We start from the raw sequence: 26,551 nt of genomic DNA on the forward strand, positions 1-26,551 counted from the left end.
CTTTCTTTATTAAAATTCAAAAATCAAAAAAATATCTTTCCCTTTTTCACTCATAAATTTTCAAAAATTTGAGTTGACTTTTTCAAAACTTTTTAAAATTTAGTTGTTTCTTATGAGTCAAATCAAATTTTCAATTTAAAAATTCTATCTTTTACAAATCTTTTTCAAAAATCAAATCTTTTTCAATTTTTCTTTCATATTTTCGAAAATTTCAAATTAATTTTCAAGATCTTTTTCTTATTTTTATTCCATATTTTCGAATTCAATGCTAACAATTAATGTGATTGATTCAAAAATATTAAGTTTGTTACTTGCCTAATAAGAAAGGTTCAATCTTTAAATTTTAAAATCAAATCTTTTTGTTTCTTGTTAGTCAAGTAATCAACTTTAATTTTCAAAATCAAATCTTTTTAAAATTCTTTTTCAAATCTTTTTCAAATTAAATTTCAATCACATCTTTTTCAAAATTTAATTTCAAAATCTTTTCTAACTTTTTATCTTTTCAAATTTGATTTTCAAATCTTTTTCAATTAACCACTTTACTTTTTATTTGATTCTTATCTTTTTCAAATCTACCTAACTAACTCACTCTCTAATTTTCGAAAATCCCTTCCCTCTTTCTCAAATTTCCATTTTAATTAACTAATTGTTTTTGTTTCAATTTAATTTGGTTTCAATTTTAATTTTCAAATTTTAACTTTAATTTTAAAATATTTTTATTTTATTTTATTTAAATTTTCGAACTCTTCTCTTCCTCACCTCCTTCTATTTATTTATTCATCTACTAACACTTCTCCTCCACCCAAAAATTCGAACCCCATCCCCCTCTCTTTGTTCGAATTTTTCCTCTTCTCCTTCTTACATTCTTCTATTCTTATACTTGCATAAGGAATCTCTATACTGTGACATAGAGGATTTCATATTATCTTTTGTGTTCTCTTCTTTTTCATATGAGCAGGAACAAGGATAAGAACATTCTTGTTGAAGCCGATCCTGAACCTAAAAGGACTCTGAAGAGGAAGCTAAGGAAAGCTAAAGCTCAACTCTCTGGAGAAAATCTGACAGAAATTTTCGAAAAGGAAGGAGACATGGCCGAAAATAATAACAATGCAAGGAAGATGCTTGGTTACTTTACTGCACCAAATTCCAATTTACATGGAAGAAGCATCTCAATCCCTGCCATTGGAGCAAACAATTTTGAGCTTAAACCTCAATTAGTTTCTCTGATGCAACAGAACTGCAAGTTTCATGGACTTCCATCCGAAGATCCTTTTTAGTTCTTAACTAAATTCTTGCAGATCTGTGATACTGTTAAGACCAATGGGGTTGATCCCGGGGTCTACAGGCTTATGCTTTTTCCGTTTGCTGTAAGAGACATAGCTACAGTATGGTTGGACTCTCAACCTAAAGATAACCTGAACTCTTGGGATAAGTTGGTCACGGCTTTCTTAGCCAAGTTCTTTCCTCCTCAAAAGCTTAGCAAGCTTAGAGTGGATGTTCAAACCTTCAAACAAAAAGAAGGTGAGTCCCTCTATGAAGCTTGGGAAAGATACAAGGAACTGACCCAAAAGTGTCCTTTTGACATGCTTTCAGAATGGACCATCCTGGATATATTCTATGATGGTCTGTCTAAGCTATCAAAAATGTCATTGGACCACTCTGCAAGTGGATCCATTCACCTTAAGAAAACGCCTACAGAAGCTCAAGAACTCATTGACATGGTTGCAAATAACCAGTTCATGTACACTTCTGAAAGGAATCCTGTGAGTAATGGGACGCCTATGCGGAGGATCTCTATCTGTTTTGGAGTCTTTTTGCTTATTTTGTATTTATCTCTCATCTTTTGTATTTTACTTTTTCCTAGAGGCTCATTTTGAGAGAAAAACTTGTGTAAGCTATTTTTAACTATCAGAATTCTGTATGGTCAGTATATAGCTAGCCGGTTTAAACTCCACAAACCGTGGCTAGATCCTTATTTTATTATACTCTTATATTTTTTTATATTGTATCTCTTTCTTGTGTGTTAAACTAGTAGTTTCGTGTGTACATTTTGAGCTTTTCAAATCCTATTTTTGGGTTATATCCTTCGTCGGGCTTCTAGACTATATTAGTTCTTTTTATATGTTATATGTATAAGCTTTAGACTTGTCATAACCTCTGATTAACCTTTTCTTTACGACGCAAGGTAAAGCTTAGGATAATTAGGGTGTTACATTTAGTGGTATCAGAGCGGTTCGTATCGTGAGCCTGAGGGATGGACCGATTGTGCTTCATTGCATACTCTGGGTCATTTTTCTTTCACGCTATTTAGGTTATTTACTTGTTATTTCATAGCATGCTTATTTGTGATTGCTTTTATGGGATAATTGAAGCACTAGGCTTTTGATATTGAGACTGATCTCCTTGATATTGATTGTTTGGTGTAGACAGGAACCCTAATGGCCACTCGCGGACGAGGTCGTACACGTTCACGAGAGAGTAGAAATGAGCAACCGGCCGATAACCATGCCGAATTTATGGCGACAATAGCGAATCTTACGAACACCATGGAAGCTAATACTGTTGTGACTCTGCAAGCCGTGCAGAGGTTAGGCCAATCAGCTGGAAATGTAAACGGGAATAGCGAAGGAAATACGAATGATAATGCTTAGGAAAATGGCGATAATATGGGAGGTGCTCTAATGACCTTGGCTACTTTTCTCAAGGTTCGTCCGCCAAGTTTCAGAGGATCAACCAACCCTAAAGAAGCAAACAATTGGTTTCAAGCCATAGAGAACGCGCTGTAAGCACAGCATGTCCCGAATAACCAATATGTGGAGTTTGCCGCTTATCAGCTTTCGGGAGAGGCTCAGCAGTGGTGGCAAGAAGAATGCCGCTTGCTACAACTTCAGAATGCCGATATCCCTTGGGATGTATTCCAAATGGCTTTTTATAAGAAGTACTTTCCTGAATCTGCTAGGGAGGCGAAGAAGATGGAGCTTATGCAGCTGAAGCAAGGTTCTTTGTCTATAACGGACTATACTAGCCGATTTGAGGAGCTTTGTAGGTTCTCTAGAGTGTGTCAGGGTGCCCCGAAAACCTATGAAAGTTGGAAGTGTATTAAGTATCAAAGGAGCTTGAAGGATAATATTATGACTGCTGTGGCTACTTTGGAGATTCGGATCTTCTCCGATCTTATGAATAAGGCGAGAGTTATTGAGGAATATGTAAAGATGATGGCTTCATCAAGAGATACTCGTGGGGAGAACAACGATCGTGGGCGTGAAAAGCATTTTCAACACCAATGAGAGGTAAGCGTGTTATTGGTGCCAAAGCTATAACTTCATGGTGTGATGTTGTAACCCAACACTTGTTCGTAACTTAGTGTGGTGAACTTATAGCTAAGGGTATTAGGTTTAGCGTCAGGCCTATAATCCAATGTACTTGTGCTGCATAAAGTATTGCCGCTAGAGCCGACGAAACTTAGGGACGTTTTGGTTGGCATGGGCAAGTGATCCAATTCTTAAAGACTAACGAATCAGAGTAACGCTGTAGAAGCACGATAATCTTAATGACGGTGTGAGATTTTATACGAATGAGAGTACCAAAACTTTCTTGTGAATAAATCTATCTTTTCCCTTGTAAATTGCATTAGAGTTCTTTATTTTGGAAATCCCTCTTGATGAATGAATTGAACCTTGCCCAATCCTACTCCTTGTTTGTACATATCCTTACATAAACCTTGTACTCCTTGATGTCAACCTGAAGGTGTATTGTTGGGTTGAATCACCTTTATTGAAATGCCCCTAATCCTTTTAAAATTAGTGCAAACATATTTTTTATTCAAGTTGCCTCATTTTTCCTACCAAGCATTCTTAACTCAGAATTCCTTTTGAGGTGCATTTTCTCATTTTTTCCAACCTTGTCTGATCACAACATAATATGTCTTTTCGACTTCTTATAAATGCCATTTGGAATTGTTTACTCTCCTTTAAGCTTGGTATTCCTTCAATTAACTTGAGCTCATTTCAACATTGCATTCAATCCTTAGACACAGCCATTGATATGTTAGTTCCCTTAGGACCCAAATTATGAACACGAAGAATGAAATCGGCGGGCATGCGACCTTCGAGAAGTGGTGAAGCTTCGTTTTGCAAATAGTGTTACTGATGACTAAGTCGACACAAAGTGCTCGTGTTAATTGAATCTTATGAACCAGTTAGGATCTACGTTAACACTACGTTGGAAATCTCGGAGTGCATTTCAATATAATATTAGGATGTAATTACTAAAGGACTGCGATTTTAAGCTAAGCTATCACCCAGGAATTTCCACATTTGACCTTGGTTTAAACATGTAGATTATACGGTGGTTAATATAAAATTCGGTACAAGTTGAATTATAGAGTGCAGAGGTACGTAGAAAAGGGGAAAAATAAGTGAGAATACATCTAGGCTTGAATTTTCGGTTAGTTTAGCATTTGATTTTAGTTATGATAAGTAAAACTCATTAGTTGTTTGGTATGATTCAAGGAGGTTGAACTGTATATATTGCTAAAATTGTAAATGGATTGAATGATTAGATACGAGATAAAAGGATATGATGATATTATGGATCTTGGAATTTTGTCAAATGAGTAAAGAAAATGGAGAATAGAATGTGTTCCGAGGGTTACCTGAAACTGTAGGTCGATCTCAGATGAGATCTTCTGTTCTGGTCGGAGATGACGTGTCTGGTTGATGGGTGACGACCGGAGCTGTCGTGTCCGACTTGTTGGACTGGCTGCACTGTTGATCCTTGGTCACCGGAGGGTGGGGGGTACCTACAAGAGACTCCGATGCTTAAGTTAGCATGGGTATTAAACATGTTTTTTAGTAGAATCAGAGTATGAGTTATACTTGGGTGCTCCAGTGTATTTATAATGGTGTAGAGTGACCCTTTTTAGATAAGATAAGTTTAGTTATCCTATCTTATCTTATCTTTGAGTTGAGGTCAGCTTATCTTCAAGGGAACTGCCCTTATCTCTATAGGCTTGGACTACCTTTGGATTTGGGTCGTGCTCCTCTATTTGGGCCCCTTACTGGGCTTTCCTGTCGATTTGACCGAACTCTTTGAGAAGAGGTCGGATAGCCTGACCTGAAGAGGTCGGTTGCTTTGTTACTGAACATCACGGATCGGATATCTCGACCCAGGGTGTGAACAGTGCCCCTGCTTGAGCTCGGTCTTCTGTTTTGAGGTCGAGTCCTTGACTTTGATCCTTCTCTAGTGAAGCCGAACTCAAGCATTTGTCGATTTCTTTCCTTGTAGAAATTTTTTGAATGTGGAACGTTTTCCTCTGAAAGCGCACACTTTTATATCAGCGCTCTGTTATTGGGAACGTGCGAGGGTTTAATACCTTCATTAATTGGTATTGATTGCCCTATTTCCCTTGGCTTTTATTTTGAATTTTTGCAATCAGAAACGGTTTCTCTCCTTCATTTTTCTTTTTAACTTCTCCATTCGTTCTCTCGCTTTTTTGTTTTTCGCCTACATTTTGCCTTTTTTGCGTTGCGGCGTCATTCAGCGATTTTGCCGGCGATTCCGTCTTTCCATCTTCAACCTCCCTCGAAGCTTCTTCATTTGTTCAGGTTGGTTTTTCTTTCTTTGTGGCTCTTTCGTCGTTTTTGCCTTCGATTTTTGATAGGGTTTCGATTTTCTCTTGAAGTCTGAATCTGTGTGCCTGCTTGTTTACTGCTTAAGAGTATTCTTTTTGCTTTTGAAATGGTCCCTTTGCATTCCTGGGGCTCACACTGCTTGTTTTCTTTGAAAGATTGTTCCTTTTGTCATGCTGATAGCTTCTATTGATGAATTCTGTCATTTTGTTTTTTCTGGGGGTTTTTTATTTTCTTGGAAAAGGTGGCGTCTTTGATGACTTTTTCTTTCATATGCTTTGCCATTGTGTTTGTTGATAAGCTAAGACTGTGAATTTGGAATATAGCTATTTTGGTTTTATCTGATTTGTAGCTTTCTAGGATGCATGTTGCTTTCTTTTTCACTTTAAAGAGTTAGCTTTGTAGGTTTTTCCTGAATCCTTGTTCCCTGACTGCCTCCAAAGGACGCCCCTGGACCTTCTTTGCGGGTTCTGGAGTTTTCCTTTTGTTGTTTGTGTCGTCTGAATCGTATTAGCCGAGTTGTTTTGTCCTTCGTCCGAGATGTTTTTTAGTAATCCGATCTTCTTTTCTTGTTGTAGGATTAGTTGGCCTCATGTCTTCTCGCAAAAATATTGTTGAGACGTCTTCCCAAGTTCCAGAGGGCATGGCGGATTGGGTGGATTCTATGGTTTTATTGTGTGTTTCTTTGGTTGACTCTGAGTTTTGTCAGCAACTTAGACAATTTCATAAGATATGTGGTAGTGGTGGTGATGAAAAGAACTATGAATTTGTATCTCCGAGTTCTGAGGAGAAGGTCTGTTTCTCTACTCAGATTGTCGGAGAGCGCCCTTTTCTCTACGCCTATGACTTCTTTTTTAGTCAAATGAGTATTACTCTTCCTTTCACTGATTTGAGACCAACCTGTTATGGTCATGTAATGTTGCTCCTTCCCAACTTCACCCCAATTCCTGGGGTTTCATAAAGATTTTTCAATTGTTGTGTCATGGATTTGGTATTCCTGCTTCACAATCTCTTTTCTTCTATCTCTTTGTTTTGACAAAGCCTAGGGTAGTAAAGAAGAAAGCTGCTTGGGTTTCTTTCCGAGCTTCCCAGGGAAAGAAGGTCTTCTCCATATTTGATGAATCTTTTCGTGATTTTAAAAATTACTTTTTCAAGGTTCGAGCTGTTGAAGGAGCTCGCCCCTTTTTTCTGGATGAAAATGACGAGCCCGCCTTTCCCTTGGAATGGCAAAAGGATGTGAGAGTATCTAGATATACATGGGAAATGTTGGATGGGGCTAAGCAAGCTTTTGTGACTGTCTTGGAAGAACACTGGGGTCAGCCTCCCCATCTGGACACAAATAAATTTTTAACCAATCCCTCTCTCCTCCAAACTGAGCTGGGTAGTTATCTTTTTGATTTTCCTCTATTGTCTGCTCCTGTATTATTCGCAAACTCTTTTCTGATTTGTGACTTGATTCCTTACTGTTGTGTTTTACTTGCAGAGATGATTAAGAGTAATGAATCTATGAAGGACTTCAAAAGGGTGAGGAAAGCTACCGCAGCCCAAAACATCTCGGCCAAGGCGGCCGGGGAGGGATCATCCTAGGCCCAGTCAAAGCCGGCCGTTCCGAGCTCACCTGGGGCGAGGAAGGTAATCCCGACTCCCCGGGTTTGTTTGGTTGATCCTCCTCAAGCCTCTGTTGCCACTTCTGGTGCTCCTCCCAACAAAAAGCAAAAAACAATTGAGCCATTCAACCTTGATGCCCCTGATTTGATGCGGTCGAGTTCATAGATCAGCAGATCGATCGTTACGGTGCCCTCCCTATGGATAATGTATCACTCCTTCGCCATTTGGACTTTATAACTCGGAGTAGTGTTAAGATGGCGCACATGGGAGCTGCCTTGTACCGAACTGTCCAAAATCTTCCTCTTCATGCCACCAAAGCCTTCATGGAGGAGGCTAAACAGGAGTTTGATCGGATAAAGGGATTGAAGGAGGAGCTCGAAGTGAAAGTAACCAAACTGGAGAAGGAGATGGAGACGAGAAGGCTAGCTCTCTTGCCATGGAGGCTTCTGTGAGGTTGGCCGAGGACACGGCATTGAGGCATAAAGACAGCTATGTTACATCCTATCGGGATGTAATGCGTCTGAGGGAGGAGTTGGAGTCTGCCTGAGCTGATTACTCCGAGTTCCAGGGTCATCTTGTCGGCAGCGTGAATGCTACTTATGAGAACCTGAAGGAGCAGGTTCGAATCTGGCTCCCGAGGTCAACTTTTCTCTCTTCAGCCTGGACAATGTTGTGAGGGATGGTAAGATTGTCCCTGACGACCCAGATGATGATGATGTCGAACCTCCCCCTGCGCCTGCCGCCAAAGTGTCAACTTCTGCAGTTCCTTCAGTTGAGGTCGGTCATCCCGTATCCGATCCGGACTGTCAAATCCTGAATCGGGATGATGGGACCGTGGATGCTGTGCCCATTCAGACTCGCCCTCCTTCTCCCCGTGCTGATGCTACCGGGAAGGCTTCTAATGTTTAACTGAACTTTTTTATCTTGATTGTGTAGATAGCCCGGCTTGTGGGCTTTTAAACTCTTTATTTTATAAATTTTATTTTGCTGATTGTTGACACTTGTTTAGTTGCTTGTTTAGCAACTTTAGGCTGAAAAAACAAAAAATAGCTTCCATGTTCTTGGGGCTGATTTGGGTAGCCCTTTTGTTTTTATCACAACTTCGCGCCTTTAGTATCATGTCGATCTTTATCTCGTCTAGGTACTTCTTCTAGGCTTTTGGTATTGCTTGGAGCCTTGTCGCTCGATCTCTTTGAGTGGCTTTTGTGCTTGTGGCTTTGATTCCTTTTGAGGCAACAAACAAAAATCCTGTTTTGTTTAGACTTTTTGTGAGGTCTCTGCCAAGTATTACTTTTTGTTGCCTTCGCACTTTATATGGATCGACTTCGTCATGTCGGGACCTTCTAAGTTACTTTTGTAATCCTCTTTTTTGGAATTTGTTCAGGTCTCTGTCAGGGATTACGTTTATAACTTTTATGTTTTGGGCCGACTTCGTCATGTCGGATCAAGTTATTTTGTAATCCTCTTTCTTGGACTTTGTTCAAGTCTCTTTCAGGGATTACTTCTATAACTTTATGTTTTGGGCCGACTTCGTCATATCGGGCCCTTCTAAGTTACTTTTGTAATCCTCTTTCTTAGACCTTGTTCAGGTCTCTTTCAGGGATTACTTCTATAACTTTATGATTTGGGCCGACTTTGTCATGTCGGGCCCTTCTAAGTTACTTTTGTAATCCTCTTTCTTGGACCTTGTTCAGGTCTCTTTCAGGGATTACTTCTATAACTTTATGTATTGGGCCGACTTCGTCATGTCGGGCCCTTCTAAGTTACTTTTGTAATCCTCTTTCTTGGACCTTGTTCAGGTCTCTTTCAGGGATTACTTCTATAACTTTATGTTTTGGGCCGACTTCGTCATGTCGAGCCCTTCTAAGTTAAAGTAATCCTCTTTTATAGGGTTGGCCAGACCTCTTTCCAGGGTTTACCTATAACTTGGTTTGACTTGGTCCGACTTCTTAACGTCGGCCAGTCTTTTAAGATATTATTTAGCAATCCATCAGGACCTCGTCAGGTCCTTTCTCCGGATCACTTTCGATAACTTCTTGCATTATTCTATTTTCATCTTTTCCGATTTGTAGAAGGTGGGTTAAATCCTCGTTTAGTCGACCTTTAGATGAATTTGGTTTTCATCTTTGTTGGTCTTTATCGTGATCGTGCAGTTTTGTTTTTCACTTTCTGCCAATCTGTCGCTTTATAATTGGACGATGAATGTTTCAGATTAATGCGTCTTGAAGACTTTGAAGAACGTCTAATATATTTTATTTAAAAAAAATGAAAATATGTACATATAGAGTTTTTATCCTTTTGAGTCGGACAATTTCTGGATCTCAACTTGGTGCCTCATTAAAAAACCTTTTCAGGAAAAAGAGTGCATCCTATGATGAGATCTTTTACCTTCTCTAGCTATAGTACCTTCTTAGGTTGCAAGCGTGCCACGACCTAGGAAGTTCTCGCCCGTCGAGTTCGGATAGTCTGTAGTAGCCATTCCCAAGTACTTTTATGACTCGGTAGGGTCCTTTCCAGTTTGCTGCCAGCTTTCCTTATCCGGGTCGAGTTGTTCCAGTATCATTTTGGATTAGGATGAGATCATTCTCAGCGAAACCTCTTGGCACTACCTTTTGATTATATCTGGAAGCCATTCGACGTTTTAGTGCTTCTTCCCTGATCCGAGCTCTTTCTTGGATTTCAGGAAGTAGGTCGAGCTCTTCCCTTTGAAGTTAGGAGTTGGCTTCTTCATTGTAATGGACCACTCTAGGCGACCCTTCCTCGATCTCTACCGGGATCATTGCCTCCGTTCCGTATGCTAATCGAAAGGGTGATTCCTTTGTGGTGGAATGTGGCATTGTTCGATATGCCCATAGGACTTGTGGAAGTTCTTCGGCCCAAGCTCCCTTTGCATCTTGCAATCTCCGTTTTAGCCCGGCCAATATGACTTTGTTAGCAGCTTCGGCTTGTCCATTGGCTTGGGGATGTTCGACGGAGGTGAACTGGTGCTTTATGTTCAAGTCGGCTACTAATTTCCTGAAGCCTGCATCTGTGAATTGGGTGCCATTGTCTGTGGTGATGGAGTATGGAACCCCGAACCTTGTGACAATGTTCCTATATAGAAATTTTCGACTTCTTTGAGCAGTGGCGTTAGCTAGGGGTTCTGCCTCGATCCACTTTGTGAAATAGTCTACCCCTACTATAAGGAATTTAACTTGTCCCGATCCCTGGGGAAAGGGTCCGAGAAGGTCGAGTCCCCATTTCGCGAATGGCCAAGGTGAGGTTACGCTGATGAGCTCCTTTGACGGGGCGATGTGAAAGTTGGCATGTTTTTGACATGACGGACACGTCTTTACAAACTCTGTGGCCTCCTTTTGTAGAGTTGGCCAATAAAATCCTACCCGAAGTACTTTTTTGGTGAGTGCTTGTGCTCCGAGATGATTGCCACAGATGCCACTGTGTATTTCTTCTAGAACTTCCTTTGTGTTGGAAGTCGGTACACATTTTAGCAATGGTATTGAGATTCCTCTTTTGTATAGAGTATTGTTTATGATAGTGTAGTATTGTGCCTCCTGTTTTAACCCTTTTGCCTCCTTCTCATCTGTGGGAAGTGTTGATGTTTTGAAGTAGTTAATTATAGGAGTCATCCACCCTTGATCTAGACCTGTTATGGCTAGGATTTTTTCTTCTTCCGAGATTGACGGGTTCTGTAGTATTTCTTGGATGAGGCTTCTATTGTTGCCTCCTGGTTTGGTGCTGGCTTGTTTTGAGAGTGCGTCAGCTCAGGTATTCTGTTTGTGGGGTATGTGGCGGATCTCATATTCCCGAAATTGTCCGAGCTGTTCCCTGGTTTTACCCAGGTACTTTTTCATATTGGGGTCCTTGGCTTGGTAGCTCCCCGTTATTTGTGAAGTGATCACTTGTGAGTCGCTGAAAATAATGAGTCTTTGAGCTCCAACCTCTTTAGCCAGCTTTAAATCAGCTAGTAGTGCCTCGTATTTTGCCTGGTTGTTTGAGGCAGGAAACCCGAATTTGAGAGAGAGTTTGATTTGGGTTCCTTGATTACTTTCTATTATCACACCTGCACCGCTTCCAGTTTATTCGAGGAACCGTCCACGTAGAGATTCCATTCTGTGGGGGTGTCCAGGGTATCTGTAAATTCTGCAATAAATTCGGCTAAGTACTGTGATTTGATGGCTGTCCAAGCTTCATATTGGAAGTCAAACTCGGATAACTCGACTGCCCATTGTAAGATTCTGCCTGCTAGATCTGTTTCCTGCAGTATCCCTTTTATGGGCTGGTTGGTCCGAACCTTAATGGTGTGAGCCTGGAAGTACAGGCGAAGTCGTCGAGAGGTTAGTATGAGAGCATAGGCAAACTTTTCTATTTTTTGGTAGTTCAGCTCGAATCCTTGTAATGCTTTATGGTACGCGGAATTGTGATTTCCACTTTAATTATGTAAAGTTCATCGCTCTTTCTTTCCCTGGTAATGGCGCCAAAAATATGATGCCAATACCACGGTTCACAACTCCGTGTAACTGACCAGCAAGTGCACTGGGTCGTCCAAGTAATACCTTACGTGAGTAAGGGTCGAATCCCACGGAGATTGTTGGTATGAAGCAAGCTATGGTCACCTTGCAAATCTCAGTTAGGCAGATATAAATTGATAATGGTGTTTTCGAATAATAATTAATAGAATAGGGATAGAAATACTTATGTAATTCATTGGTGAGAATTTCAGATAAGCGAATGGAGATGCTTTCGTTCCTCTGAACCTCTGCTTTCCTGCTATCTTCATCCAATCAGTCTTACTCCTTTCCATGGCTGGCTTTATGTGATACATCACCACTGTCAATGGCTACTTTCGGTCATCTCTCGGGAAAATGATCCAATGCCCTGTCACGGCATGGCTAATCGTCTGGAGGCATCACCCTTGTCAATGGCTTCATCTTTTCCTCTCAGTGAAAATGGTCAACGCACCCTGTCACGGCACGGCTATTCATCTGTCGGTTCTCGATCATGCTGGAATAGGATTTACTATCCTTTTGCGTCTGTCACTAACGCCCTGCAATCGTGAGTTTGGAGCTCATCACAGTCATTCATTCATTGAATCCTACTCGGAATACCACAGACAAGGTTTAGACCTTCTGGATTCTCTTGAATGCCGCCATCATTCTAGCTTACACCACGAAGATTCTGTTTAGGAGATCTAAGAGATACTCATTCAGTCTAAGGTAGAACGGAAGTGGTTGTCAGGCACGCGTTCATAGGGAATGATGATGATTGTCACGTTCATCACATTCAGATTGAAGTACAAATGAATATCTTAGAAGCGAAACAAGATGAATTGAAAAGAAAACAGTAGTACTTTGCATTAATCTTTGAGGAACAGCAGAGCTCCACACCTTTATCTATGGAGTGTAGAAACTCTACCGTTGAGAATACATAAGTGAAGGTCCAGGCATGGCCGAGATGGCCATCCCCCTAAAACCTGATCACAGGATCAGAATACAATCCAAGATCTAGGATGGTCAAAAAGACGTCTAATACAATAGTGAAAGGTCCTATTATAATAAACTAGCTACTAGGGTTTACAGAAGTAAGTAATTGATGCATAAATCCACTTTCGGGGCCCACTTGGTGTGTTCTTGGGCTGAGCTTGAGTGTTGCACGTGTAGAGGTCCTACTTGGAGTTGAACGCCACCTTTTGTGCCAGTTTGGGCGTTCAACTCTGGTTTTGGCTCCTTTTCTGGCGCTGGACACCAGATTTGGGCAGAAAGCTGGCGTTGAACGCCAGTTTACGTCATCTATTCTTAGCCAAAGTATGGACTATTATATATTTCTGGAAAGCCCTAGATGTATACTTTCCAACGCAATTGGAAGCGTGCCATTTCGAGTTCTGTAGCTCAAGAAAATTCACTTTGAGTGCAGGGAGGTCAGAATCCAACAGCATCAGCAGTCCTTCTTCAACCTCTGAATCTGATTTCTGCTCAAGTCCCTCAATTTCAGCCAGAAAATACCTGAAATCACAGAAAAATACACAAACTCATAGTAAAGTCCAGAAATGTGAATTTAACATAAAAACTAATGAAAACATCCCTAAAAGTAACTAGATCCTACTAAAAACATACTAAAAACAATGCCAAAAAGCGTATAAATTATCCGCTCATCACAACACCAAACTTAAATTGTTGCTTGTCCCCAAGCAACTGAAAATCAAATAGGATAAAAAGAAGAGAATATACTATAAATTCCAAACTATCAATGAAACATAGCTTCAATCAAATGAGCGGGACTTATAGCTTTTTGCCTCTTGAATAGTTTTGGCATCTCACTTTATTCATTGAGGTTCAGAATGATTGGCATCTATAGGAACTCAGAGTTCAGATAGTGTTATTGATTCTCCTAGTTCAGTATGATGATTCTTGAACACAGCTATTTTATGAGTCTTGGCCGTGGCTTTAAGCACTTTGTTTTCCAGTTTTACCACCGGATACATAAATGCCACAGACACATAATTGGGTGAATCTTTTCAGATTGTGACTCAGCTTTGCTAAAGTCCCCAATTAGAGGTGTCCAGGGTTCTTAAGCACACTCTTTTTTTTTTGTTTGCTTTGGACCTTGACTTTAACCGCTCAGTCTCAAGTTTTCACTTGACACCTACACGCCACAAGCACATGGTTAGGGACAGCTTGTTTTAGCCGCTTAGACCAGGATTTTATTCTTTAGGCCCTCCTATCCACTGATGCTCAAAGCCTTGGGATCCTTTTTATTTACCCTTGCCTTTTGGTTTTAAGGGTTATTGGCTTTTTGCTCTTGCCTCTTGGTTTTAAGAGCTTTTGGATTTTTCTGCTTGCTTTTTCTGCTTGCTTTTTCTTTTTCTTTCTATATTATTTTTTTTCGCCTATATTTTTTTTTTTTTCTGCAAGCTTTGTTCTTTGCTGCTTTTTCTTGCTTCAAGAATCATTTTTATGATTTTTCAGATTATCAAATAACATGTATCTTAGTCATCATTCTTTCAAGAGCCAACATATTTAACATTCTTAAACAACAATTTCAAAAGACATATGCACTGTTCAAGCATTCATTCAGAAAACAAGAAGCATTGTCACCACATCAATATAATTAAACTAAGTTCAAGGATAAATTCGAAACTCATGTTTTTCACTTTCTGCCAATCTGTCGCTTTATAATTGGACGATGAATGTTTCAGATTAATGCATCTTGAAAACTTTGTAGAACGTCTAATATATTTTTTTTTAAAAAAATGAAAATATGTACATATAGAGTTTTTATCCTTTTGAGTCGGACAATTTCTGGATCTCAACTTGGTGCCTCATTAAAAAACCTTTTCAGGAAAAAGAGTGCATCCTATGATGAGATCTTTTACCTTCTCTAGCTATAGTACCTTCTTAGGTTGCAGGCGTGCCACGACCTAGGAAGTTCTCGCTCGTCGAGTTCGGATAGTCTGTAGTAGCCCTTCCCAAGTACTTCTATGACTCGGTAGGGTCCTTTCCAGTTTGCTGCCAGCTTTCCTTATCCGGGTCGAGTTGTTCCAATATCATTTCGGATTAGGATGAGATCATTCTCAGTGAAACCTCTTGGCACTACCTTTTGATTATATCTGGAAGCCATTCGACGTTTTAGTACTTCTTCCCTGATCCGAGCTCTTTCTTGGATTTCAGGAAGTAGGTCGAGCTCTTCCCTTTGAAGTTGGGAGTTGGCTTCTTCATTGTAATGGACCACTCTAGGCGACCTTTCCTCGATCTCTACCGGGATCATTGCCTCCGTTCCGTATGCTAATCGAAAGGGTGATTCCTTTGTGGTGGAATGTGGCATTGTTCGATATGCCCATAGGACTTGTGGAAGTTCTTCGGCCCAAGCTCCCTTTGCATCTTGCAATCTCCGTTTTAGCCCGGCCAATATGACTTTGTTAGCAGCTTCGGCTTGTCCATTGGCTTGGGGATGTTCGATGGAGGTGAACTGGTGCTTTATGTTCAAGTCGGCTACTAATTTCCTGAAGCCTGCATCTGTGAATTGGGTGCCATTGTCTGTGGTGATGGAGTATGGAACCCCGAACCTTGTGACAATGTTCCTATATAGAAATTTTCGACTTCTTTGAGCAGTGGCGTTAGCTAGGGGTTCTGCCTCGATCCACTTTGTGAAATAGTCTACCCCTACTATAAGGAATTTAACTTGTCCCGATCCCTGGGGAAAGGGTCCGAGAAGGTCGAGTCCCCATTTCGCAAATGGCCAAGGTGAGGTTACGCTGATGAGCTCCTCTGGTGGGGCGATGTAAAAGTCGGCATGTTTTTGACATGGCGGACATGTCTTTACAAACTCTGTGGCCTCCTTTTGTAGAGTTGGCCAATAAAATCCTACCCGAAGTACTTTTTTGGTGAGTGCTTGTGCTCCGAGATGATTGCCACAGATGCCACTGTGTATTTCTTCTAGAACTTCCTTTGTTTTAGAAGTCGGTACACATTTTAGCAATGGTATTGAAATTCCTCTTTTGTATAGAGTATTATTTATGATAGTGTAGTATTGTGCCTCCCGTTTTAACCTTTTTGCCTCCTTATCATTTGTGGGAAGTGTTGATGTTTTGAGGTAGTTAATTATAGGAGTCATCCACCCTTGATCTAGACCTGTTATGGCTAGGATTTTTTCTTCTTCCGAGATTGACGGGTTCTGTAGTATTTCTTGGATGAGGCTTCTATTGTTGCCTCCTGGTTTGGTGCTGGCTAGTTTTGAGAGTGCGTCAGCTCAGGCATTCTGTTCGCTGGGTATGTGGCAGATCTCATATTCCCAAAATTGTCCGAGCTGTTCCCTGGTTTTACCCAGGTACTTTTTCATATTGGGGTCACTGGCTTGGTAGCTCCCCGTTATTTGTGAAGTAATCACTTGTGAGTCGCTGAAAATAATGAGTCTTTGAGCTCCAACCTCTTTAGCCAGCTTTAAATCAGCTAGTAGTGCCTCGTATTCTGCCTGGTTGTTTGAGGTAGGGAACCCGAATTTGAGAGAGTGTTCGATTTGGGTTCCTTGATTACTTTCTATTATCACACCTGCGCCGCTTCCAGTCTTATTCGAGGAACCGTCCACGTAGAGATTCCATTCTGTGGGGGTGTCCATGGTATCTGTAAATTCTGCAATGAATTCGGCTAAGTACTGTGATTTGATGGCTGTCCGAACTTCATATTGGAGGTCGAACTCGGATAACTCGACTGCCCATTGTAAGATTCTGCCTGCTAGATCTATTTTCTCTAATATCCCTTTTATGGGCTGGTTGGTCCGAACCTTAATGGTATGAGCCTGGAAGTACAGGTGAAGTCGTCGAGAGGTTAATATGAGAGCATAGGCAAACTTTTCTATTTTTTGGTAGTTCAGCTCGGATCCTTGTAATGCTTTACTTATAAAGTATACGGGTTATTGCCCACTGTTCTCTTCTCGAACGAGTGCTGAAGCTACTGCCCGACTTCCTACCGCGAGGTATAATATGAGTGGTTCTCCTTCTCGTGGCCGAGATAGGATATGTGGCCGTCCTAAGAATCTTTTGAAATCTTGGAAGGCTTGCTCACACTCCATTGTCCATTCAAACTTCTTTCCTTTCCTTAGAGTAGCATAGAAGGGGAGAGATCTTATCGCTGATCCCGCTAGGAATCTGGATAAGGCTGCTAGTCTCCCATTGAGTTGTTGTACCTCTTTGACACAAGTTGGGCTCTTCATGTTGAGTATGGCCTGGCATTTATCCGGATTTGCCTCAATTCCTCTTTGTGTGAGCATAAAACCTAAGAATTTGCCTGCTTCTACTGCAAAGGTGCATTTTGCAGGATTGAGTCGCATGCCATGCTTCTTTATAGTGTCGAACACTTGGACCAGGTTGGACAATAATGTCTCTTCACTTTGCGTCTTTATCAACATGTCGTCCACGTAGACTTCCATGATTTTTCCGATATGATCTAAAAAGACTTTATTCATTAGCCTTTGATAAGTAGCTCCCGCGTTCTTAAGACCAAAAGGCATCACAATGTAGCAGTAATTTGCTTTTGGTGTTAAAAACGAGGTCTTTTCTTGATCTGGTGGATACATGGGGATTTGATTGTATCCGGAATATGCATACATAAACGAGAGGTATTTATATCCGGAGGAGGCATCTACAAGAGCGTTGATGCTTGGGAGTGGATAAGGGTCTTTTTGGCAGGCTTTGTTGAGATCTGTATAGTCGGTGCACATTCGCCACTTCCCGTTTGATTTTTTCACCAAGACGACATTAGCTAACCACAATGGGTACTTGACTTCTCTTATGAATCTTGCCTCCAGTAGAGCTTTTACTTGCTCTTTCACAGCTTGGGATCTTTCGGGTTCGAGCTTTCTACACCTCTATTGTACTGGCCGAGATCCAGGGTAGACTGCTAGCTTATGACACATTAACTTGGGGTCTATGCCTGGCATGTCTGCAGCCTTCCACGAAAAGAGGTCGACGTTATCTCGTAAAACCTGTACGAGTGTTTCTTTTATGTCTTCTTTTAGAGTCGTGCCAATATTGGTTATTTTGTCCGAGGAGTCTTGATGAGCGGATAATTTATACGCTTTTTGGCATTGTTTTTACATAGTTTTCAGTATAATTTAGTTAGTTTTTAATATATTTTTATTAGTTTTTAAATAAAAATCACATTTCTGGATTTTACTATGAGTTTGTGTGTTTTTCTGTGATTTCAGGTATTTTCTGGCTGAAATTGAGGGACTTGAGCAAAAATCAGATTCGGAGGTTGAAGAAGGACTGCAGATGCTGCTAGATTTTGACCTCCCTGCAATCAAAGTGGATTTTCTGGAGCTACAGAACTCCAAATGGCGTGCTCTCAATTGCGTTGGAAAGTAGACATCCAGGGATTTCCAGCAATATATAATAGTCTATACTTTGTCCGAGTTTAGACGACGCAAACTGGCATTCAACGCCAGTTCCATGCTGCATTCTAGAGTTAAACGCCAGAAACAGGTTGCAAAGTGGAGTTAAACGGCAAAAACAGATTACAAACTGGCGTTCAACTCCAAGAGAAGCCTCTACACGTGTAAAGCTCAATGCTCAGCCTAAGCACACACCAAGTGGGACCGGAAGTGGATTTCTGCATCATTTACTCATTTCTGTAAACCCTAGTAACTAGTTTAGCATAAATAGGACTTTTTACTATTGTATTTACATCTTTGGATTATATTTTGATCTTTTGATCACGTTTAGGGGGCTGGCCATTCGGCCATGCCTGGACCTTATCACTTATGTATTTTCCACAGTAGAGTTTTTACACTCCATAGATTAAGGTGTGGATCTCTGCTGTTCCTCATGAATTAATACAAAGTACTACTGTTTTTTTATTCAATTCAAGCTTATTCCTTCTCTAAGATATCCATTCGCACCCAAGAACATGATGAATGTGATGATTATGTGACGCTCATCATCATTCTCACCTATGAACGCGTGCCTGACAAACACTTCCGTTCTACATGCAAACAAGCTAGAATGAGTATCTCTTAGATATCTAATACAGAGGACCGAGTCCGAGATATTAGAATCTTCGTGGTATAAGTTAGAACCCATGGACGGCCATTCTTGAGATCTGGAAAGTCTAAACCTTGTCTGTGATATTCCGAGTAGGATCTGGGAAGGGATGGCTGTGACGAGCTTCAAATTCGCGAGTGCTGGGCATAGTGACAGACGCAAAAGGATAATAAATCCTATTCCAGTATGATCGAGAACCGACAGATGATTAGCCATGCAGTGACAGTGCATTGGACCATTTTCACAGAGAGGATGGGATGTAGCCATTGACAACGGTGATGCCCTACATAAAGCTTGCCATGGAAAGGAGTAGGAATGATTGGATGAAGACAGCAGAAAAGCATAGGTTCAGAAGAACGAAAGGCATCTCTATACACTTATCTGAAATTCTCACCAATGAATTACATAAGTATCTCTATCCTAGTTTATATTTCAATTATGTTTTAATTATCAAATCTCCATAACTATCTGAATCCGCCTGACTGAGATTTACAAGGTGACCATAGCTTACTTCAAGCCGACAATCTCCGTGGGATCGACCGTTACTCACGTAAGGTTTATTACTTGGACGACCCAGTGCACTTGCTGGTTAGTTGTGCGGAATTGTGACAAAGTGTGATTCACGTTTGAGAGCACCAAGCCATTGGCGCCATTGTTGAAGATCACAATTTCGCATACCAAGTTTTTGGCGCCGTTGCCGGGGATTGTTCGAGTTTGGACTACTGACGGTTCATCTTGTTGCTCAGATTAGGTAATTTTATTTTAGTTTTAAGCTTTTTATTTCCTATTTTCGAAAAATACAAAAAAATTATTTTCCTCTTTTTCGTTTTTCCCAATTATTTTTCGAAAAATAAAAAAAAATTTATAAAATCATAAAATCAAAAATATTTTTGTGTTTCTTGTTTGAGTCTAGAGTCAAGTTTTAAGTTTTGTGTCAATTGCATCTTTTTAATTTTCTAAAAAAATTATTTTTGAAAATTTCATTTATTGCATTCTTCATAATCTTCAAGTCGTTCTTGGCCAGTCTTCTTGTTTGATCTTCATATTTTCTTGTTTTGTGTCTTTCCTTATTTTTCATATGCATTCTTAAATTATTAATGCCTAAAGAATAAAAATTTTTAAGTTTGGTGTCTTGCATGTTTTCTTTTCTTGAAAATTTTTCAAAAATAAGTCTTGATGTTCATCTTGACATTCAAAGTGTTCTTGGTGTTCATCTTGACATTCAAAGTATTCTTGCATGCATCATGTGTTTTGATCCAAAATTTTCATGCATTGAGTCTTTTTGATGTTTTTCTCTTTCTTTATTAAAATTCAAAAATTAAAAAAATATCTTTCCCTTTTTCACTCATAAATTTTTGAAAATTTGAGTTGATTTTTTCAAAACTTTTTAAAATTTAGTTGTTTCTTATGAGTCAAATCAAATTTTCAATTTAAAAATTCTATCTTTTACAAATCTTTTTCAAAAATCAAATCTTTTTCAATTTTTCTTTCATATTTTCAAAAATTTCAAATTAATTTTCAAAATCTTTTTCTTATTTTTATTCCATATTTTCGAATTCAATGCTAACAATTAATGTGATTGATTCAAAAATATTAAGTTTGTTACTTGCCTAATAAGAAAGGTTCAATCTTTAAATTTTAAAATCAAATTTTTTTGTTTCTTGTTAGTCAAGTAATCAACTTTAATTTTCAAAATCAAATCTTTTTAAAATTCTTTTTCAAATCTTTTTCAAATTAAATTTCAATCACATCTTTTTCAAAATTTAATTTCAAAATCTTTTCTAACTTTTTATCTTTTCAAATTTGATTTTCAAATCTTTTTCAATTAACCACTTTACTTTTTATTTGATTCTTATCTTTTTCAAAAATACCTAACTAACTCACTCTCTAATTTTCGAAAATCCCTTCCCTCTTTCTCAAATTTCCTTTTTAATTAACTAATTGTTTTGATTTCAATTTAATTTGATTTCAATTTTAATTTTCAAATTTTAACTTTAATTTTAAATATTTTTATTTTATTTTATTTAAATTTTTGAATTCTTCTCTTCCTCACCTCCTTCTATTTATTTATTCATCTACTAACACTTCTCCTCCACCCAAAAATTCGAACCCCATCCCCCTCTCTTTGTTCGAATTTTTCCTCTTCCCCTTCTTACATTCTTCTCTTCTTATACTTGCATAAGGAATCTCTATACTATGACATAGAGGATTCCATATTTTCTTTTGTGTTCTCTTCTTTTTCATATGAGCAGGAACAAGGATAAGAACATTCTTGTTGAAGCCGATCCTGAACCTGAAAGGACTCTGAAGAGGAAGCTAAGGGAAGCTAAAGCTCAACTCTCTGGAGAAAATCTGACAGAAATTTTCGAAAAGGAAGGAGACATGGCCGAAAATAATAACAATACAAGGAAGATGCTTGGTAACTTTACTGTACCAAATTCCAATTTACATGGAAGAAGCATCTCAATCCCTGCCATTGGAGCAAACAATTTTGAGCTTAAACCTCAATTAGTTTCTCTGATGCAACAGAACTGCAAGTTTCATGTACTTCCATCCGAAGATCCTTTTCAGTTCTTAACTGAATTCTTGCAGATCTGTGATACTGTTAAGACCAATGGGGTTGATCCCAGGTCTACAGGCTTATGCTTTTCCCGTTTGCTGTAAGAGACAGAGCTAGAGTATGATTGGACTTTCAACCTAAAGATAGCCTGAACTCTTGGGATAAGTTGGTCACAGCTTTCTTAGCCAAGTTCTTTCCTCCTCAAAAGCTTAGCAAGCTTAGAGTGGATGTTCAAACCTTCAAACAAAAGGAAGGTGAGTCCCTCTATGAAGCTTGGGAGAGATACAAGGAACTGACCAAAAAGTGTCCTTCTGACTTGCTTTCAGAATGGACCATCCTGGATATATTCCATGATGGTCTGTCTGAGCTATCAAAGATGTCCTTGGACCACTCTGCAGGTGGATCCATTCCCCTTAAGAAAACACCTACAGAAGCTCAAGAACTCATTGACATGGTTGCAAATAACCAGTTCATGTATACTTCTAAAAGGAATCCTGTGAGTAATGGGACGCCTATGAGGAAGGGAGTTCTTGAAATTGATACTCTGAATGCCATATTGGCTCAGAATAAAATATTGACTCAGCAAGTCAATATGATCTCTTAGAGTCTGAATGGATTTAAGGAATCATCCAACAGTACTAAAGAGGCATCTTCTGAAGAAGAAGCTTATGATCCTAAGAACCCTGCAGTAGCAGAGGTGAATTACATGGGTGAACCCTATGGAAACACCTATAATCCTTCATGGAGAAATCATCCAAATTTCTCATGGAAGGATCAACAAAAGCCTCAACAAGGCTTTAATAATGGTGGAAGAAACATGTTTAGCAATAGCAAGCCTTTTACATCATCCACTCAGCAACAAACAGAGAATCCTGAGCAGAATCCATCTAGCTTAGCAAATATAATCTCTGATCTATCTAAGGCCACTTTGAGTTTCATGAATGAAACAAGGTCCTCCATTAGGAATTTAGAGGCACAAGTGGGCCAGCTGAGTAAAAGAGTCACTGAAACCCCTCCTAGTACTCTTCCAAGTAATACAGAAGAGAATCCAAAAAGAGAGTGCAAGGCCATAGATTTAACCATCATGGCCGAACCTACAAGGGAGGGGGAGGACATGAATCCCAGTGAGGAAGACCTCCTGGGACATCCAGTGACCAATAAGGAGTTTCCCTCTAAGGAACCAAAGGAATCTGAGGCTCATCTAGAGACCATAGAGATTCCATTGAACCTCCTTCTACCCTTCATGAGCTCTGATGAGTATTCTTCTTCTGAAGAGAATGAGGATGTTACTGAAGAGCAAGTTGCCAAGTACCTTGGTGCAATCATGAAGCTGAATGCCAAGTTATTTGGTAATGAGACTTGGGAAGATGAACCTCCCTTGCTCATCAATGAACTGAGTGATCTGGATCAACTGACATTGCCTCAGAAGAAACAGGATCCTGGAAAGTTCTTAATACCTTGTACCATAGGCACCATGACCGTTGAGAAGGCTCTATGTGACCTTGGATCAGGGATAAACTCATGCCACTCTCTGTAATGGAGAGACTGGGAATCTTTGAGGTGCAAGCTGCCAGAATCTCATTAGAGATGGCAGACAACTCAAGAAAACAGGCTTATGGACTAGTAGAGGACGTGTTAGTAAAGGTTGAAGGCCTTTACATCCCTGCTGATTTCATAATCCTAGACACTGGGAAGGAAGAGGATGAATCCATCATCCTTGGAAGACCCTTCCTAGCCACAGCAAGAGCTGTGATTGATGTGGACAGAGGAGAGTTGGTCCTTCAACTGAATGAGGACAACCTTGTGTTTAAAACTTAAGGATCTCCTTCTGTAACCATGGAGAGGAAGCATGAAGAGCTTCTCTCACTGCAAAGTCAACCAAAGCCCTCACAGTCAAACTCTAAGTTTGGTGTTGGGAGGCCACAACCAAACACTAAGTTTGGTGTTGAACCCCCACACTCAAACTCTAAGTTTGGTGTTGGAAGGTTCCAACCTTGCTCTGATTATCTATGAAGCTCCATGAGAGCTCACTGTGAAGCTATTGACATTAAAGAAGCGCTTGTTGGGAGGCAACCCAATGTTATTTAATTATATCTATTTTATTTTCTCTTTGTTATTTCATGTTTTATTAGGTTGATGATCATGTGGAGTCACAAAAACTAGTAAAAAAAATCAAAAATAAAATGAAAAACAGCATTAAAAATAGCACACCCTGGAGGAGAGGCATGCTAGCGTTAAACGCCAAAAACAAGCACCAAGCTGGCGTTTAACGCCAGAACCAAGCATCTACCTGGGGTTAAATGCCAGAAACAAGCTGCATTTGGGCGTTTAACGCCAGAAACAAGCAGTAGTCTGGCGTTAAACGCCATGATTGCACAGCAAGGGCGTTTTACACGCCTAATTGGGGGCAGGGATGTTAAGTCCTTGACCCCACCTGATCTGTGGACCCCATAGGATCTCCTCAGGATCTGTGGACCCCACAGGATCCCTACTTTTTCTTCTCTCCTCTTCACACCTTTTCATAACTCTCTTCCCTAACTACCCTTCATCAATCAACTCAATCACTCTTCTCCATCACCTCTTCACCACCTACATCCATCCTCTCTTCCCCAAAAACCCCACCTACCTTCAAAATTCAAACTATTTTCCCTCCCAAACCCAACCCTAATGCCGAACCTTTACCCTCCCCCCACTCCTATATAAACCCCTCATTCTTTCTTCATTTTCACATAACACAAACATCTCTTCTCCCCCATGGCCGAAACAACGTCTCTCTCCCTCTCCTCCATTTCTCTTCTTCTCCTTCTTCTTTATTTCTTCTTTTGCTCGGGGACGAGAAAGCATTTTAAGTTTGGTGTGGTAAAAAGCATCGCTTTTTGTTTTCCATAACCATCAATGGCACCTAAGGCCAGAGAAACCTCAAGAAAGAGGAAAGGGAAGGCAATTGCTTCCACCTCTGAGCCATGGGAGATGGAGAGATTCATCTCAAAGGTCCATCGAGACAACTTTTATGAAATTGTGCCCAAGAAGAAAGTGATCCCTGAGGTTCCTTTCAAGCTCAAAAAGAATGAGTATCCGGAGATCCGACATGAGATCCAAAGAAGAGGTTGGGAAGTTCTCACAACCCCATTCAATAAGTCGGGATCCTAATGGTTCAAGAGTTCTATGCAAACGCATGGATCACTAGGAACCATGATCAAAGTGTGAACTTGAATCCAAAGCATTGGCTTACCATGGTTCGGGGGAAATACTTAGATTTCAGTCCGAAAAATGTAAGGCTGGTGTTCAACTTGCCAATGATGGAAGAGAATGCACGCCCCTTGATGCGGGCAGAAATTGGTGAATTAAAAATTATTAGAATATATGCGTTGCAAGTATAGTTCTTAACTCGCCAGAAATCCACCGCTCAATTTAGAAAGGTGTCACAGAAAATTGAAATTTAAAATACTGGGAGTATGAATCCCAAGTCGTCTCCCAACGAGTTGCAGGAAAGGGTGCTATTTTATTAATCAGATGTTTTCGAAAAGGTTTGAGTTGAGTAAACAAGAAATTAAATTGATGAAATTGAATAATGTAAATAAAAGCCTTGATTGGAAGTTGATTACATGGAAGCCCTATTCTTGATGGAACACTCTTAAGATTAATTGACAATTGAGAGTTATTTCGTTTAGTTATCCTTTACTAAGTAAGGAAAGGTAAAACAAGTTGGAATACTATTCTATCCACAAGTCCCAATCCACTCTTGGGAGGATTGGTGTCAGGAATTAGAGAGCAAACCAACAATAACCCAATTACAATCTTTCTCTTAAATCTTCTAACTCAAGGGTTCCTTTCAATCAACTCCCCATCAAGTTAGGGAACTACTCACTCATTGTAAAGGTAAAATTCATAGCATATAAAAAGGAATTAAAGAAAGACATTGTAAATAAAAATTAAAATATTCAATTAAAAATAAAAGTGATCCTTGTATTAAATAATCCTAAAAATATTCCAATAGTAAAATTAAACAAAGCAAAGAACATGGAAGAGTAAGCCAAGTAAAGAAAATGAACTAGAATGACAAAATCTTGATGAGGTAATAACTCTTCTCAATATCACAATGCAAAAAGCTAGAGAAACTAAAATCCTAAGAACTATCAATGTCTAGAGAGAAAAACCTAGGGGAGGAGTAAAACTAGATCTGAAAAACTAAAACTGTCTAGAATGAATGTTGTCTTTTGTTTCTGCATGTTCTCTGGCTCTAGTCTGCTGTTCTGGGCCGAAAACTGGGTCAAAATAGGGTCCAAAATTGCCCCCAGCGAATCCTACAGATTATGCAGATCGCGCATGTGACGCGATCGCGTCATCCATGCGGACGCATCATTCGCGCTTTTCCTCGCCACGCGTTCGCATCGTCCACGCCTCCGCGTCGCTCGTGCTTTTCCAGTCCGCGCGGTCGCGTGAGCCATGCGGCCGCGTCACTGCGATTTCTCCTCTTTTGCGTGGTCGCATGAGCCATCCGACCGCGTCACTTCTCGCTGGTTATCTCCTCAATTTCTTGTGTTCCTTCCATTTTTGCTAGCTTTCTTTCCAATTTCCAACTCATTCATGCCCTATAAAAGCCTGAAACGCTTAACACACAGATCACGGCATCGAATGGAATAAAGGAGAATTAAAATGCATAATTAAAAGTCTCTAGGAAGCAGTTTTCAATCATGTAATAATTTCAGGAAGGAAATATAAATGTATGATAAATTAATGAATAAGTGGGTAAGGATCATGATAAAACCACACAATTAAACACAATATAAACTATAAAATAGTGGTTTATCAACCTCCCCACACTTAAACATTAGCATGTCCTCATGCTTAATTGAAGGAGATAAAGTAAACAAGTATGAACATGCAAAAACTCATGCAATGCAATGCAATCCTATATATATGAATGCAACTATATAATTCCTGTCCACTTGATCAAAAGTAAATAAGCTCTTCAAAACAATTACAAATCAAATTCCACTAATTCTATCATTATACAGTAAGACAGATAAAAGTGCAAGAAGATAGCTCATGAAAGCAGGGAATATGGAAATTCAAGCATTGAACCCTCACTGATGATGTATGTACGCTCTAATCTCTCTAGTGTATAGGGTAATCACTCTATCCTTCTCTAATCATGCTTTCTAACTTTTGTTCTTCTCCTAACCAATCAACAACAGTTAATATACCAATGCAAACATCATG

The 26,551-nt window shown here is 39.7% G+C and overlaps 1 protein-coding gene and 2 non-coding genes across 3 annotated transcripts; 1 reads left to right on the forward strand and 2 right to left on the reverse strand.

Moving 5' to 3' along the window:
• Window positions 1–1,481: 1,481 nt before the first annotated feature.
• On the reverse strand, window positions 1,482–1,589 carry LOC148565534 (small nucleolar RNA R71). The gene has a single exon (XR_015884283.1). It is a non-coding gene; the product is annotated as a small nucleolar RNA R71 (small nucleolar RNA).
• Window positions 1,590–2,666: 1,077 nt separating this feature from the next.
• Window positions 2,667–3,287, forward strand: LOC107640840 (uncharacterized). Its single transcript, XM_016344342.1, has 2 exons — window positions 2,667–2,705; window positions 2,793–3,287. The coding sequence occupies exons 1-2, from the start codon at window positions 2,667–2,669 to the stop codon at window positions 3,285–3,287; spliced, it is 534 nt and encodes a 177-aa protein (XP_016199828.1).
• Window positions 3,288–21,542: 18,255 nt separating this feature from the next.
• LOC148565535 (small nucleolar RNA R71) lies at window positions 21,543–21,646 on the reverse strand. Its single transcript, XR_015885429.1, has one exon. It is a non-coding gene; the product is annotated as a small nucleolar RNA R71 (small nucleolar RNA).
• Window positions 21,647–26,551: the final 4,905 nt, after the last annotated feature.

This window comes from Arachis ipaensis, chromosome B5 (assembly GCF_059453495.1).
Source record: "Arachis ipaensis isolate K30076 ecotype BB chromosome B5, ASM5945349v1, whole genome shotgun sequence".
NCBI lineage: Eukaryota > Viridiplantae > Streptophyta > Magnoliopsida > Fabales > Fabaceae > Arachis > Arachis ipaensis.

Bases quoted from the DNA above. Each gene is read 5' to 3' on its own strand.
- LOC107640840 (XM_016344342.1), top strand. From the start codon at position 2,667: ATGGGAGGTGCTCTAATGACCTTGGCTACTTTTCTCAAG. The intron at 2,706-2,792 runs GTTCGTCCGCCA...CTGTAAGCACAG, and splicing joins CCTTGGCTACTTTTCTCAAG to CATGTCCCGAATAACCAATA.